Genomic DNA, 16898 nt, shown 5'->3' on the forward strand with positions numbered 1-16898 from the left:
AATGGAGGAAAAAGAATGAGTAAGTTAAAAACCGTTATCACAAATTCTTCCTTCAAGCTGGCCTGGTTGGTGCAGAGCATGAAACAGTCAAGTGCCTCCTAATGTAGTGGATTTCTAGGAAGAAGCAGTTTCTCATGTCCTTTTGCTCAGGGAATGTCCCCTTGGGAGAGTGTTTGTCTCCTTCAGATATTCTGGAGCCAGTCAGGAAGAGGCCAGGCTCAGGCGTGCTGAGACCGGCACGACGCATCCTCCTTCTCTCTGCAGCAGAGGTCCACGCAAAGAATCCTGCTCCAGCATAAGGAAAGAAGGGAGCACGTGTCCACACCTTGACATGGAGGCTGCTCAGCCTTACCTGGCCCTCCTGTGCCCTCCACAACACTAGAAAAATATAGCCTGTTGTTGGTTAGTCATGGACAAATTAGCCAACTTTCCAGGCTTAGTTTAGGGAGCTCTTATATTTCCCCCTCTGGAAATCCAGAGAGAAAAATGACAGTTCAGAAGGTACATACTCAAATGCTTTTCTTTCATCTCAACCATGTCAGCAAATCTGCACAGTGGTGACAGAGGTAAAAAGTTTATGTCATGTCAGCCTGAAATGCCAAAAATGGAAGAAATGTGACACAGAGCAACACACAGACACACAGTGCAAAAACCCTTCATAGACGGAAATATTCGAATGCTGACAATGACAGATTAGGAGGATATTAGGGTTGTACAGGCCTGAAGTGTGAATATGTAATACAGGGTAGCTCCAAGCCATTGGGCAGAATTGTAATGTTGAAAGCTGAAGGAGAGTGTGAATTCTCTGACGTTCTCTGATTCTGATTCTGACCTGAATACTGTAGCAGTAGCTTTTGTCTGTGGAGACAAAGGGTCTAGGTATAAAAGGTAGAGGGACCAGAATTCCTGTGAGAAGCAATAAAATGGCCTTCATTTCTAGTCTCCTGACGTCCTCGGAAATAGCAAGATCATAGCACAAAATAACCTGGTGAAACTTTTAATAATAATAAAGGAGATACATAGGTCCAACGGCACAATCCACTGGAGAAAATGTTCCAAACAACCTTGCCTGGTGGATTTCATCAATTATTAGTCAACCACATATTAAATAAAAAGTCCTCAGGCTTCGGGGCTGACATAAGTTAGACCAGAACTAAAGGATATCAGTTGTAAGCAGCACTGTTATCCTCATTTTGGGGGCTCCTACTGCCTACTTTCAACCAACACCTATTAATTAATGACCTTAAGTGAACTAGGGGAAAGGATCTTGCCAGAATTTTAAAGTTATTTTTAGCGCTATAATAACATGTATCCCAAATTATCATATTTTTTTCTCTTCATTTTCACTTGTCAGTTACCATATGATGGAGTTTTACTCATTCCATAGTTCAATTTTTCAGAATGAATGTAACTTAATTTCCTACCTCCATCTCTCCAAGTTCTTGTATATCCTTAATGCTTCACTCCCTACCATCACATATCAACATGAAACTGTAATTGGGCAGGCATATTTACATTTTAGGGGCAAATCTGAATTATTTACACAAATTAATTACTACGCAGTTCAGTTTTTCACTTACCATCACTAAGTATGATATGTCACCTACATAATTCAAGAGACAGCATTCTTTCCTCAGTATAAGAGTAAATGCAAATACAAGCTGAAGAAATTCTATGATGTGGCCTTAGGAATTCATTTTAATGAATTAAACACTTAGAGTGGCAAACAGAAATTACCTAACATTTTGCAGTTTCAAAAAAAAAACATGGTTCTCTACCTCTCCAAATTCTTCTCAAGCCTTAATACAATCTAGAAACACAGAGAATTGAATACTGAAAATATCTTTTGACAGTACACATAGCAGACGGCTAGTTTATGGGTTTTTTGTTAAACCTTTTTATCTTGGTTACTGACCAATGTATACACCCATGTGAATTTAGCGTTGACTACTGTGCTTGGGATCCTATCCTAGTTACCCCCTTCCTAGCCTGTATTTCCTAGACACTGCACTTTCTAAGATCTTTATTAAATTAAAAAAAAAACAAAACCTCTTTCTGCTATGCAGTGAATGGTGTTCTCCCAAATTCATATGTTGATGTCCTAACCCCCAATGTGATGGCATTTGGAGATTAGGCCTTCAGGAGGTAACTAGGGTTAGGAGAGGTCATGAGGGTGGGACTGCATGATGAGATTAGTGCCCTTATAAGCAGAGACATGGCAGAGTTTGCTTCCTCTCTCTGGCAGGTGAGGACACATTGAGTAGGTGGCTCTCTGAAAGCCAGGAAGCAAGCTCTCGCCAGAAACGGACCTACTAGCACCTGATCTCAGACTTCCAGCCTCCAGAACTGTGAGAAATAAATTTCTGTTGTTTAAGCTGCCCAGTCTGTGCTGTTTTGTTATGGCAGCCTGAGCTGACTCAGACACTTTCATACCCTCCAAAATCTCTTTATGGATTTGAATAGTATAGGTTCCAACAATTAATTCTGCAGTATTCTCTAAATGACAACCAAATCTACTGGTTTGGAATTAAAATCTGGAACTCATCGAGATCTTGCTTTCATAGCTCTTCTACAGCATCTTCCTCCCCAGACACTCTTCCATCCTTCTTGCTGATTTCCCTCGTATTTGTCTGCAATTCTATCATCGCTTTGGCAAATTTCCTGAAACCCCTTGTTTATTAGCAGACAGCAGCTCAGGAAGGGAGTTGGGGATACTAGAGAGAGAGAGAGAGATTTAGCCCATGTTTTTTCCTTCTGGAGAAACAGCTTCTCTGAGTTTAGGGCATTAAACTTAAGGTCCTTGAGAACCTAACAGAGGTAGGAAACAAAACTGATAACCAAAAAGCATTTCAAACGTTGCTGATAAGAAATGTACCAGTTTGGGACTGCTTAAGAGATCAAACAACCATTTTCCCTTTAAAAAGGACTAATACTCTAATTATTTTGATGAGATGCAAATAAATAAAATAAGAGCAAGTTTAATAGGTGGATTGAGTTTCACATTCACTACTATCATCAAATGATGACCTGTTCCCCAAATCTGCTATACGTTGCAGAGCAGAATGAGACACAGAAAAGCCCTGGACAGAAGTTCTGGCCCCAAGAAAATTACAAAAGATAAAGCAATGCTCATTTTCAGAAAATTCTGTCTCTAACTACATTTAGCGTGTCATAGAAAATCACAAAAATCAAAAAGTAATCTTGCTTTCTATGAGGACTATGAGTGCCCACAAAATATTACAGCAAAGGCAACAGTAGGCATCAAGATTGCTTCTCTTAACTTACAGGATATAGGTGATTATTCCTACAGACCACATGTCCACCTCAGGCCCATAGGCACAGCCTCGAAGAATCTCAGGAGCTGCAGAAATAGTAAAAATTGCGTTAAACTGGAGTTTAAATTCAACACTCGCATTTTAGTAACAAGCAATGGGAAAGGAACGAATTCATCAACAGCAACTTCAGAGCAGTTTTATAACCAATCTTCTCTCCCCAAACCAAAGTACGAGGCTACAAATTCTTATGTCTATTTCAATGGGAGAGATTTTAGTCTCTTTGCGTTTAGGGAGCATAAAAATAAAGCTATGAACTTTAATATTCTACATCGGAATGTCATGATACTGCTCAAATCAGAAAGACCAAGCTATATCACTGCTATAAGAGATCCCTGACTTCACAGGGAGCTCTGTACGTAAGAAAGAAATGACAGTTTAGCATAGTAAGGGGAAAAGGGCACGATTATGTTCTCTTGAGATCTAGATCAGCTTGGAGCCCGTGGTGGCCATGAGTGGGTGGGTTTGACAGTGTGCAGGGCAGGGACCCGGCCAAACACGGGGAAGGATTGAGAAGTCTCTAGTGCTGGGAAATTGGAACAGGAGCTAGGAAGGACCCTGGTGCATGTCCCAGTATTCAGAACTACATGCAAGTCCCCAGAGAGCAGCTAGCTGTCCCAGTCAGTATGGGATTATGAACTAAGAAAGGGGACTTCTCTGTGCACAATGAGGCTGCTCCTATTAGCCATTCCCACCATGGTGAAAACAGGTTTTCTTAGCCATGAAACGGCCCTGTAGTATAGAATAGTGGGTTCTTCATGTTTTTATTACCTTACAGGTGTGAAAATGGAGAGTTAACTGGGTCCAATCATTTGCACTGAGGATTGGAAGTGTTGTTTGTTTGCCTAACTAACATAAGTAGAAAAGGAAAATTGAGAGCTCTACCATCTATGCAGCAATAGGGCTCAGGCCTATAGCTCAGGGGAGCCTTCTTCTATTTTAAACAGAAGTGCTATAGGTGTCGGCGGGGTCCCCAAGTAAGAAGCTGACTGATGATGCTGAGGACTCCTTGAGGGAGGACTTAGGGATGGGGGCACCACACTCCTCCTTCTGGCTGGGGCAGGAGAACAAGTGACCTGGCTCCCCTGTCCACGCAGGGAATGTCATATCCAGTGTAGACTGTCAGAGTGGGCTCTGGAAGGAAGGTGTCCTCATGGGACTCTTGATTTAACTAACGGGAAGGAACACAGTGGATTTTCCACTGACGTCTTCCTATACTATCCTCCTCTCGCCATCCTTTTCCAATCAGGATATTCTCTTCCCTATAGACGTTGTGTCACATAAAATATAGGAGATGAAGAGGCTGTACGGTGAAATGAGAGTGTACATTACAGCTCTCTAAGCAGCAACTCAGGAAGATGAACCATTTAAGGAACTGTATCTGGAGCCAAGAAGTTTTTCTCATCCATAGGTGAATTATTTCTAGAAAATTTTCCTTTTAAGATTTAATTAACATAATTTAAAAAAAATGCATGCTCAATGCCAACGTTGTTCACTCTGTCTGGTTAGCTTACATTTCCCAGGGCAATCTGCACCCCACAGGCAGTTCTTTTGGGTCCCCAAAGCCCCAACACTGAACTCCCACTCACAAATGCTTTCGCTTATCACAGTGCAAAGGAAACACAGGTCAGGCTGCACATTCAGGAGGGCTGCTGCTTTCTGTCCTTGTCTCTGAGAGCTGTTCCAGTCAGAGAGCTGAATTCGTGCGTATTTAGCACCATTAGCACTTCACTCAGGTCTTCACATCAGTGAGGTACTATCAGTCCCACACTGACATTTAAACATAAATACAGAACTATGGTGGGGAGTCTTTTACTTTTCCTGGGGCTTGGTTTTTGCCTCTAAAATCTAAGTGAATTGGACTAATTTCCAAGTTTACTTTGCATTTTAACCTGCTAGCCATGGTGATATCAGTAAAGGGATAGTTACTGATAGTTCAAGCAAGAAGAGAGGACACCCTACCTACAGAACCTGCTGCATTCCCATTCCTCCTGCTACAGCGCCTACTGTGTACGCTGCCCTGTGGGCACCTAGCCTGTTGGTTCCAGTGAAATTAACCCTCCCATCCCAGGCTGTCCAGATGTTAGCACACTACTGCAAAAGCCAGGTGCTTTCTCTGGCCATTCTTCATAGTTCCCAGGCCACAGGCCCCAAAGGAAATGAATATCATGGAACAAAATCCTTTTTGAATCTACTTTCTAGGGCCTCTGGGTTTCTTACCTGACTTGGCAATATCTGATCTCCTGTCACTGCACCGGGTGCAACCTTACTGTCCAGGGGCAATTTATTTCCTTGTCAGGCATTGTGCTGCAATGTGAGTAAACTTGTGGTATGAAAAGCTAGACTTTTCACAATGAGGTTAACTGAGACAAAAGGGATATAGAATCTTTTTGCCCTCCATAATAAATTTCTCTTAAAAAGAATATTTTTAAAAAAGAATTTATAATATTTACTAATCATAATAAAAAATTGGGGTGAAACAAACTCTAATACCTAGACACAATTAGATACCATTCACAGTAGCCTTCAAATATTTTCAATTACTAGTTAATATGACCTTGACTTCAGAACCAGCAGAATATATTCTCGTAATCTATCTGAACCCTTTAGAAGAGCCAAAAGCTATTCAAGAATGAATTTCAGGCTCTGGCACGCCAGCGCTTCAAGTCTCCTAGGTATTAATGTCCTTACAGGTGATTTTACAAATCTGTGATCTTCTTTGAGTGAGAAATGGTTGACTATTTCCCATTTAGTTCAAGAAAAGACATCAGCTAGTCCACCTTTTACTGCTATAAGCACTTCCAGCTGTCCTTCATATCTTTTCTCACCTCAAGCCCAAAAAAACAAACAAAATGGGAGAGAGAAAGTCATTTCAAAGTGCAATACACTTTGTATTTAAAATACAAATACATTTAAATGTAAAAATACATTTAAAAAGTATTTAAAATAATTTAGAATCACCTTTTCTCAAACAGTCAATAATGATTTATTGATTTTCCTGCCTGTCCTCTAAGTGGATTCAAGTTTTCTGCCACTGCCTAAAATTACTTTATCCTTCATGTTGTTGCTAATAAACACTAAATGCTACACAGCGCCCAGGACACCTCATACTCCAATTTCCAATACAGAATAACTTTGGTAAATGGTCTTGGAATCACCAGGATACCAGACTTACCTTTTTAAAAAGCAATTTTCACTGAATATAAACATTATATAAAAATTCAAACTTTAATTATGATCTTTATTCACTAACATACCACTAAGACCTCAGAGTGATGACTTATGGATAAGATCATGGTACCATCAAAATATCTAGAGATTGAAGGTTGATCTAGAGATTGGATAAATTCTGTTTTATCAAATAAAATCACTGTAGCCAGTTCTGGAAATAGTCCTAAAATAAAATGCAACAGGTGTCACCTCTGACACACTGACAGGGACCATGGGTGCTAGGTTTTCCCAAAGCCCTAGGAAAGAAATAGAGGGATGATTTTGGTCATCGATTGTACCTTCACTTTGTCAATGCCCTAGGCGAGCTTTATGATCCCTTCCAACCTATTGAGTTAAAACTACAGAGTGGCATTCTTCATCAGAAGACTTTTTCAAACTACTGTTGATTGTTTTGAGAAAGATAAATCCAAGGGAGACTAAGGTGAATGAAATCAACAGGTTCATTCATTCCCTCATTAAATAAATCATGAACTATTTATTAAGCACCTGCTCTATGACAGGCACAGTGTTAGGTGGTGCTGGGGGAATAATGGGGAGTTAAAGAGAACAAGTCTTGGCCATCACAGAGCTTCCAGTTTGGTAGGGGAGGTGGATGTTGATCATGGAAACACATGATAAAATGTGAAGTGGTAACTGGAAGTGTGTGGAGGGAAAGTGTCTCTAATAGAGGGTTGACCTGGTCAGAAAGATAAGGAGAAAGCAAAGTTTAAACTGAGATGTGAAGGATCTAGAGAAGTTAGGTGGGCAAAGGGGGAGAGGGCGGTGGTTGAGGAAAGAGAGAGAAGAAGGTTCCAGGTGGAGAAAGCACATAAGAAGAGACTTGTGGCAGGAAGAAGCAAGGGACGCTCAAGGAACTGGAGAAGTCATTGTTTCTGGAGCACTTCCTGGTGTGCATGAGGCCCAGGTGTGATGGGCGCCTGGGAGGCGGGTCAAGGTCAGAACGCAGATTCCAGCAGGTCAGGTTTTTGTTTGTTTTTAAATTCTCTCTTGTGCTTTCATTTTAGCAGTTAAAATCTGAGTTTGCAGAACTGTTTCCCCTCTTGTAGCCTTTTCACTATAGAAGCTTGTCTTGAATTCAGAGTGTTTTGGGGGCCAAAAAATCCACAGCATCTAGAAGTCTCTCTAAACTTTGCCTCTGAGGAGTGAGCAGTGTGGAAGGAGGAGGGAGAGGGATTTACCTGCCAGCAGCAGAAGAGCAGTGTTGGGGACTTCTCTGCCCTTTCCTGTTCCTGACGTGGCCTAGGAACCCTGAGGAGAAGAATGCACTGAGGGCAGCCTCCTATAGGCGGCAGAAGTGCCCACAGCTGGGGACACTCCAGACTGGTACTTTTTGAGCATCTGTACCATGTGTGGTCCTTTGTGACAGTGTCAGATACATTTGGCAAGAACCAGGCACAACCTTTTTTAACTTAGTCAAGTGCAATTTTTGCTTTGACAACAGGGAAGACAGGCAGGGTCCCAGTGTAGTATACTAAGTGTTATAACAAAGGTGTGGATCAGACTGGGATACAGTTGAGATGCTTCCAGAGGGGGCACCTCTGGCTGGGAACAGCCTTGTCAGTTTCCTGCAATGATTCTCAGAACACTATCAATTCTATGCATGCCAGGCTGTGAAAGGCTGAGGAAGACTGAGCAGGCATTCGAGGCCTCTGAGACTTGGGTTATCTATGACTTGTTAGTAGAGCAAGAAAAAAATTTGCAGGATTTTTTGAAACACAAGTGATATGCTTTATGTTCTAATCATCCTTTCCCTTTTCCTGGGCTCTTCACCTTTTTCTTCTTCTGTTTTCTACAAATATCAGTCAATCCAACTCACACTTATTATTTTTCATTCGAGCTGTTAAAAAAGTCTTCCTTGTCACATGAATTGCATATTTCTTTTTGTATAAATCTTACAAATGGGTGAAGAAAGATAGCCTGTTTATTTTCCTCACCTTACTTTTTATTTTTTTAAATAATACCCTGAAGAGAAAAATCAAATATTTGAGAACACCCAGTGCATCCAGAAGAGGACAAAATAAACACAACTTATTTTCATTACCCTATGAAAGTGTCATTTCTATGCAATTCACTTTTCTATGATTTCTATGATTCCACTGAGCCCACTCATCTTGGAGTAATCACTGTTTGTTCCAAATCTTAATCAGACTGAGTCTCTTGTTCACTTTGAAGTTGTGATGGATGGCGGGCCTGGGAACAGCAAAGGAGTTTGTTGAAAAGCTGCCTTCTCACTTTTGTGGGATGAGGAGGAGTTTAAATAAACAAACCATACAAATAAATAAACCCACTCATCCTATTATTAATATTATATAAGAGTCTCTTTTGTATATGGAGGTGCCAATATGAAGTCATGGGACTTAGAATTCAAACTCTGTCTCATGTGTTAAGTATGGCAAACGCTGTGTTTTTCTCTAAAGGAGCTAGAAAACTTACTGATAATTATTGATAATAATTCTTTTGAAACTTTTTATTTTTATTTTTTGCATATCCTTTCTGTAACAACATGCTAAAATGGAACATTTTGTGGGTGTTCAGGGCCCAATTAATACATTTTAAGTAAATCTTCTACCCACTTGCCATCAATCATCTCTTCCTTTTGACCTCTTTTCCTCCCATCACTCCACCCTCACGTCTGTAATAATAGAGCTGAATCCTCACACACAGAATTCTCTGGCACAGTAGGTTCTGTTCTTGAAAGAGTCTCTCTTCCAGTTATAAAGCAGTGGGCATAGTAATGATTTATGGTATGGAGACCCAGAAGTTAGGGATTACCCGCATGTTAAAAGACTGTCTCTTTAACCAAGAGACCATGAGAAGTGAGGGGATGATAAAATCCCTTTTATCCAATTTCATCAGCCATCTCAGGCCAAAATTTATTTGGTTTACTTTGATTTTACTACGTAGTTACCATAATTCTCAACTTAGTTTACATATATAGAATGTATAGCTAGCTTTTGTGGTAATATTATTTAATGCCATAAACCATATATCTTCTGGTGATACAAAAATAAGCAGGACTCTTCCTCCCCTCCCCTTGTTGATGGCCTTGAATCCTGAGAGATGAGCCAATCAGCTTTTGTGACCATTTCCCAAACCAGAGAGGCAACCCCTTCTATTGCCGCCAGCTTTAGATGTTAGAATATTGTTTAGGATAGTGAGCCCCAAATCTGTGCCCTACAGAGTCCATTCAAAATTCCTAATTCCGTCCTGTGGAGCTTCCTCTACTATTTGATGTTCTATGAATGATAAGAGTGGTCCCTTCTCTTCTCTCTGGGCTCCCAGTGGTGATGTTGCCCAAGGATGAATCTGAATTTCTTTTTCTGCCTTGGTGATGCTGGATAGTCTCATGACTTTAGCATCTATATGCTGATAATGTCCATATTTATATCAACAGCCATGTCCTTGCTCCTGAACTTCAGACACATACACCCTTCTGCTCACGTCACCTCCACTTGAATGTCTAACAGGCATCTTAAAATCAATAAGCCCTAAATCTGTTCCCCCAAAAGTCCTCCACATCTCAGCAAATGTTAACTCTCTCCCTCCAGCCGGAGCTCTCCGATCCCCTCTCCTACCTACTACTTCCCCCCGTCACTGCACTCCAATCAACCAGCCTCCTTGCTGGACCTTAACGACACCCAGGCGTGCTCCTGCCTCAGGAGTGGTGTGCTCTGTCCCCTCTATCTGGAATGTTCTTTCCCTAGCTATCCACATGGCTTGCTCTCTCCCTTATTTCTTTGCTCTTATGTTTACTTCTTACATGAAGCCTTCCCTGATCACCCTGTTTAAATTGCAAGCCAGGCTCCTAGCATTTCCTCCCCTCTTTCCCAACTCTATATGCTTCCATAGACATTATCACCTCTTTTTATATAATTCACACATTTATTTTGTGTATTACTTGTCTTCTCCCACTAAAATGTACTATTCTTAAAGAAAAGGTGTGGTTTTTGTGTGTTTTTTTTTCATTGCTATACCTTTAGCAGCTAGAACAGCTAGGAGAATGGTAGAATGGTAGGAGCTCAATAAATATTTATTAAATTAAACAAGGACTAAATATCTACATAACTAAAGTTTCAGAGTCCACTTTGTTTAGGTCAGTACCAGACCAATACAGAGATCTCAAGAGACTCATTTTCCTCTAGATTTAAATTTCCAAGACAGCTTAAAATAAGCCTGCACTCAACCTGCAGAGTCCCTGTCCTGTGCAAGGTCAAGAACTAGATGGGCTATGGCTTTTCCCACCACGCCTGTATCTGTCCCCAGCCCCACTTTCTCCTTTGCTTGCACTTGTTTGCTTGGATCAGGCACAGCAAGCATGCCTGGGACAGTCGTAGGATGGCTTGGGGACACAGCCTATCTCACGGACAAGAAGGGCTGTGATCAGGAAGGGGAGATGGATCTGAGCAGCCCTTCCCATCTGCTTGGCATTCTCTGTCTTCTTCCTCTCACGTTCCCTGCTCCCTTCCTATTGTCAACAAGCCCCACAGGAACCCTCATGTCCACACACCAGCCTGTCAAGCAGAGAGTTACAGGCAGTGCAGATGACATTTTACTATGGATTTAATTCTTCTAGTCTTTTTAAAAGTTCATTGTAAAAAGAAAGTCATCATCGTGGGTGTTTAATTAATTCTCAAGTGAGGTCATCCCTTACTTGATCAGATTCCCAATGTCATTTAATACTCTTATGATTTCACCTTAGCTATTTAGTCCTCTAGAAATGAACAAAAACACCATCTTTTTGAAACTCTTCTGAAAACTTGCGTTTTAGATTATTAAACTTTCCTACATTTTTCATATTAGTGTGTTTTCATGTAGACAGAAATCTCTTATATCTGACTGTAGGCTGTTGAAACATTGTCTTTAATTTTGGCATAGTGAATGTAATAGGTTATTTTTTTAAAACACAGCAATGTGGGGCCAGCCCTGATGGGCTAGTGGTGAAAATATGGCACGCTCTACTTCAGTGGCCCAGGTTAGGTTCCCGGTGAAATATACCACTCATTTGTCGGTGGCATGCTGTGGCGGCCGCTCACATAAAAAAAAGAGGAAGATTGGCAACAGATGTTAGCTCAGGGTGAATCTTCCCCAGCAAAAAACAAACAAAAAAACATAGCAATATGGCAACAATGTAGGATTATCATTATAATAATGAGACCCTGGCAAATGCCAAGAGAAAATAAATTCTTAACAGCTTCTGGAGCCTGAAACCAGAAATTGGTGTAAATATGAAATATGAACATATATAGTTCAGTTAAGTTTATGAATAAATTAGATAATTGATATTAGACAGAAACATTCTTTTAAGTGACTCATTACCATATTTCTTTCTTTTCTACTCTAACAGCTTGTACTTCTTTTCTGTGATTTGCATGGGTAGGTTTGAATACCCACAGATATCAAGCCTTAAATATCTAAACCAGTTAAGACATTTGGTAGTAATATTGCACAGTTACCTTGTAGCACATTTATCAGGAGCCATGGCCCGATGAATTTTTTGTTTTTTGAGACCTATTTCTTGTCCCAACAATAAGATATTGAGAATCTTTTCAATGTTGAACCCTTCTTGGACTATTTCAGAGCACTTGTCATTGATTTCATTTATCTGGATCACAAATTTCAATTTTCTGGCCTAGAGTTTAGTTTCAACTGGGCACATTCCCCAGGAAACGATGAGTATTTGCTTAAACATGCAGCATCTGAGATTTTTCTTTTGCGATTCATTTATATACTAATAACAGAGAAGCCTCTGTTACTGAAAGCCGGGGCAAACGTTCTATGAGACCAAATGGGTGGCTTCTTTTTTAATTTCCTGACAAATGACAGATGTTATAACACAAACACTCACTTCCTCAAAAGATGTAATTGAAAAAGCCTTTCCAGTGAAGGTAGAAACTACACCCAGTGTACATCAAGATAATTGACCTCGGATGTAATCACCCTTACAACAAGCAAGAAAACAAGCTCACGCCTCCTGTCTCTGTCAATGACATGGGTCTCAGACACTTTTTCAAGTTAAATGTAAAGTCTCTGCGTAAAGTCATGCTTTCCGTATCATGACAGTGACTCCCACCATTCTTGCTTGGGTCTCATTTCCAACTCATTCTACAAATGGACAGGTTCTTCCTCCCCTAAGTACCCTCAAAAGGATGCACACCAAACTGATGACAGTACTTATATGTGGTGAGGAGAGAAAGGGCGAGCAAATTCCTCTTTCCTGGTGAACCTCTACCTATATAAGAGTGGAAGGATTATCGTGATCATGTTCAACTGCTCAGTCCTCTCTTTCCGTATTACATAGGGGCTGATATGCACATCTGCAGGGAAAAAAATAGTAAACAGAAAGTATAAAGTTTTATATTAAAAAAATGATTGGATTTAGGAGTACATCAAATACATTATCCGCTGAGAAGCTGTTTATGGAGTGACGGTAACCTGTGTGTAAATTTCTGACATCAGAAGGACAGGAAAGAGCATTTACAATGGCTTTCTAATTTGTTTTCTTTTGATCTTTTTTCTGTTTCAAATCCATCTGCCATAATGTCATTATTAAGATATTTATAAAATCTGGATTTGATTTAAAAATACAATTGCCCTGATTAAGAACCTTTGCTGGATCACTATTATCTACTAAAGAAAGTATGAATTCCCAGCCTGATGTATAGATGCTTTTAAAATATGGTCTATCCAACTTTTCCAAGTCCATCTGTACCCTCTGTGCCACTCTATGTCGCAGTCATGCAAAGTAACCAAGTAACAGTTTCTGAACTTCCCAGATGCTACTACACCCCTATGACTTTTCTCTTCCTGTGCTAACTGACAAAGAATACCTTGCAGCCACCTCTTCACTTCTTGAACTCCTACTCCTCCTTCAGTGTCCAGCTCAAAATGCCCCTCCTCTGTGAATACCTCTCTAGGCATCCTTGAGTCTTTGTATGCCTTGTGTGTTCCCCTCTTCTGTATCCTTGAGCCTTTGGCTCAGATACATATAGAACTTATCACAACAAAATTTGATTTATAGTGTACAGGTCTTTCTTCTTTTATAGCCCATGAAATCCTTGAAGGGCAAGCCATACTGTATTTACTCTCGTAATCTCAGTGCCTAACATGGAATCTATTAGACATTCAACATTCATTTTATCAATGAATGAATCATTCATTCATAGAATGACCATTCTGTAATGAGCAAGAAAGAACTGTTCTTATCACTATTATTAAAGCCCTTGACAGGACGCTGCTGCCTCTTAGTCACTGAAGGGACTCTGAGAGATCGCTAGTGTAATCTCTTCCTGGGCTTCCCATTTCAGGGCTGTTCAGTTCTTAGAGAATTGCTGCAACTGACCTCCTTGGCATACTTAGTGTTTGGTATTAGATAGTGGTTACTAAATTGCCCATCAGCTTTGTTCTTGTGGGAAATCCTTAATTTGTTTTATCATTCTTTTCTCAATTCTCTGTCAATGCTCCTATCAATTGGTCAGCAATTAGTGAGCCAAATGGGCAACCCCCTTGGCACTTGGTACTAAATTCGGGGTTCTTTTTTCCCCCCGTAGTCTTGGAGATCTGGAGGCATGAAAGAAATCCAGGAAGGGGACAAATAAAGACATATGAATTAGAGAAACAGAAAGTGCATATGGCACCATTAGAAAGGAAGGGTCATGGACAGGTTGTCAGCTAACAGTTCTAAGGAAAATAAAATATATAAAAACAAAACAAAATAAGTGCCTGCCTGTAGGGAACATGGTGTAGTACAAAGGCTTTCACATTTTTTTCTGGGAATGGGAATCTTACTCAGAAGTCTGTTGTAGAGATAGTGAGTTGTCTAATGCAATACTCATTCTGAGTAACAGAATTCATCTGGGGCAGCAACATGTCTCGCCAAAAGACACACTGCCAGCCTTCCTGGTAGTGTTGAGGCTGTAATTAAGTACTCACTGGTAAACAACATCTAGGTGGAAGTGACATGTGGGGCCTCAGAAAAGTAGTCTATTTAACAGTGAAAATGTGCACTCTTTTTCTTTTTTTTTTCCTTCCTTTTGTATAGAATGCAGATGTAATGACTGATTTCAAGCAGCCATTTTGGACTTTGAGGGAGCTAAGGAATGGTAGCGCAAGCCAGGAAAACTTAGGGTCCCTGGCACTGAGACCCACCACACCTGAAGAGCCATGGCTGTGGACAGACCAGGAGTGCCTATCTCTAGACTTCTAACATGAGAGAAATCAATTTCTATCATGGTTAAGTCATAGTTATTTTGAGTTTTCTGAATTTACTCTTAATCGATAAATACTCTTGTCCCCAAGGAACTTAAGATCCAGAACAAGAATATTTGGCACAATGTAAAGATCTAATAGAAAGATAGGTACATTTAATTCTGTGTAATTATTCAATTTATGAATAACTGAGCTGCAAGGAAATAATATTTTAAATTCACCAGGGAAACTAACAAGTGAAAAGAAAAATTATAAAATATTCATGTGAACGTGGAAACATGAAGAAAGGTGTGGAAAAAATGAGTGAGGTATATTAATATTGACAGCACATATTTGGACTTTTACTTCTTGCAATGACCAAGTAATACTTTTGAGGTTTAAAAAATTAAATTGGAAAACATTTTAAACTAAAAGTAATTGATAAATATTTCTATGAAAGAAAACTATAATGATTTATCTATATTTTTTTTTAAAGAGGGAATTCTATCATTCTGTTTTCAGACCCTCGGTACCTGGCTTTTCATCCCCCATCCACTAACAACTAGTCATGGAATCCTGGGGAAGTCACACTCTTTGGACCTTAGTAAGACGAGAATGTTAGTCAATGAACTTTAAAGTTTCCTCCAGCACTAAAATTCTGTGAACTTAATCATACGTTTGCTTCAGTGGATATCTTACTGCGCTTCTCCAGTCTGGTTTCTATGAGTTCAAGAGTTGTTAAAATGAGTTACTTATGTAGTTCTTATGTCTCTATTTCTGCGACAGGGGTGACTAACAAATTTAAATGCCATGGAAGAATAACACAGATAACTCCAAACTCCACCATTCTCCTATGTTTCCATAATGGCTTTTCCAAACACATAACATACTATTTCTTAAGGTACTATACTTTACGTGTCTGTTCCTCTACAGATTGTGAGCCCTTGGGGTGGGGGAGGGGGAAGGAAATGCATCTGCCTGGTGCCAAGCACTGCCTTGAGTATACTGTAGGTGATTTTGCTGAAGAGATGAGTGAATGAAGGAAAATTTTCATAAAATGATGATGATCCTAAGAGAAATGGATGGCTAACCTTTGACCAATAACTTGAAATCTTGTCTCTTTACTTTGTAATCCAGATTAGGATTTTAACTGATGTGTGACATATTCATTAGTCACAAAAACTTCAGGAATTCTTGATAGTTTTTGCAAGCTTTATTGGCTTTTAGGTTGTTGCCAGACTAATTCAGCCATCAAGGGAAAAAGGGTGAGTTTCATGCTGGCATGGATCAAAAGCTGTTGTGCTGTCTCTTGACTGTGGACTGTACATGGGGCGCCTTCAGCTCATTCTGGGAGACTGGGCAAGAGGACGTGAGGATTGTCACACAGTCCATCTCCAGAGACCGGGGGACTCTGGTGGGGAAACTCCACCTGAAGCCCTTGTCTTAGTGAGGCTAGGCCAATGCCATCAATGAGAGGTGAGACGACCCGTTCTCACTGTTGTCCTATATGCTACCTAAATTAATGACACTTGCTCTCCTCACACACCCTCCAAAGTAAAGGCAAATAAGGAAAGTGACAAAGCCCTCATGGCTTTAATTCCAACCATAAACAAAGCCATTTCCTTGCCCTCTTCCCTGGTGACTGTCTTTCTACTCCCGAGTGGGTCCAAGAGTAGCTACTGCCCAGAGGCAGGTGCAAAGCACTCAGTCCTTCCTCCCTGGGGCCCCTTCTCTCCCTGCTGTTCTAACAGGGGTGCCCTAAAACCGACATCACCGAACCCCTCACGCAGAACAAGAGGTGGTCTGAGCAACATTTATATACGCCTCCTCATGGAGACTCAGAGCAAATTATAAGTGTTACAGTATTAGGAGTTTAAAAAAATCAGATCATTGAATAAAAATAGATTTCAAATAACAATCAATGTAAAACATGAGTATTAAAGAGCATACCGCAGTACCCTGGGGTTCCACATACTGTCTTCATGAGCACTTGATGTTCCACAATTTTAGAAAGTCCAAAATCAGCTAACAACACAAGAAAAAAATTTAATGAAGCAAGTCTTTTCTCAGCTTTTGTAAGATGATAGAATACTTCTATAATTCAAAATAAAACTAACATTTATTTATGTGTGTGTTTGTTTTTGTATTTGC

General features: G+C 40.2%; 1 protein-coding gene across 3 annotated transcripts in view; it reads right to left on the reverse strand.

Moving 5' to 3' along the window:
• Positions 1-16898, reverse strand: part of CAMK4 (calcium/calmodulin dependent protein kinase IV) — a 212487-nt gene that overhangs the window by 11399 nt on the left and 184190 nt on the right. For all 3 annotated transcript variants that reach the window (XM_044780091.2, XM_014843070.3, XM_070517611.1), the window contains 2 exons: positions 16698-16772; positions 3286-3361 (listed from right to left, as the gene is read on the reverse strand). In XM_044780091.2, the coding sequence (XP_044636026.1) occupies positions 3286-3361; positions 16698-16772 (151 nt within the window). The remainder of the gene's footprint in view (positions 1-3285; positions 3362-16697; positions 16773-16898) is intronic.

This window comes from Equus asinus, chromosome 9 (assembly GCF_041296235.1).
Source record: "Equus asinus isolate D_3611 breed Donkey chromosome 9, EquAss-T2T_v2, whole genome shotgun sequence".
Taxonomy (NCBI): Eukaryota; Metazoa; Chordata; class Mammalia; order Perissodactyla; family Equidae; genus Equus; species Equus asinus.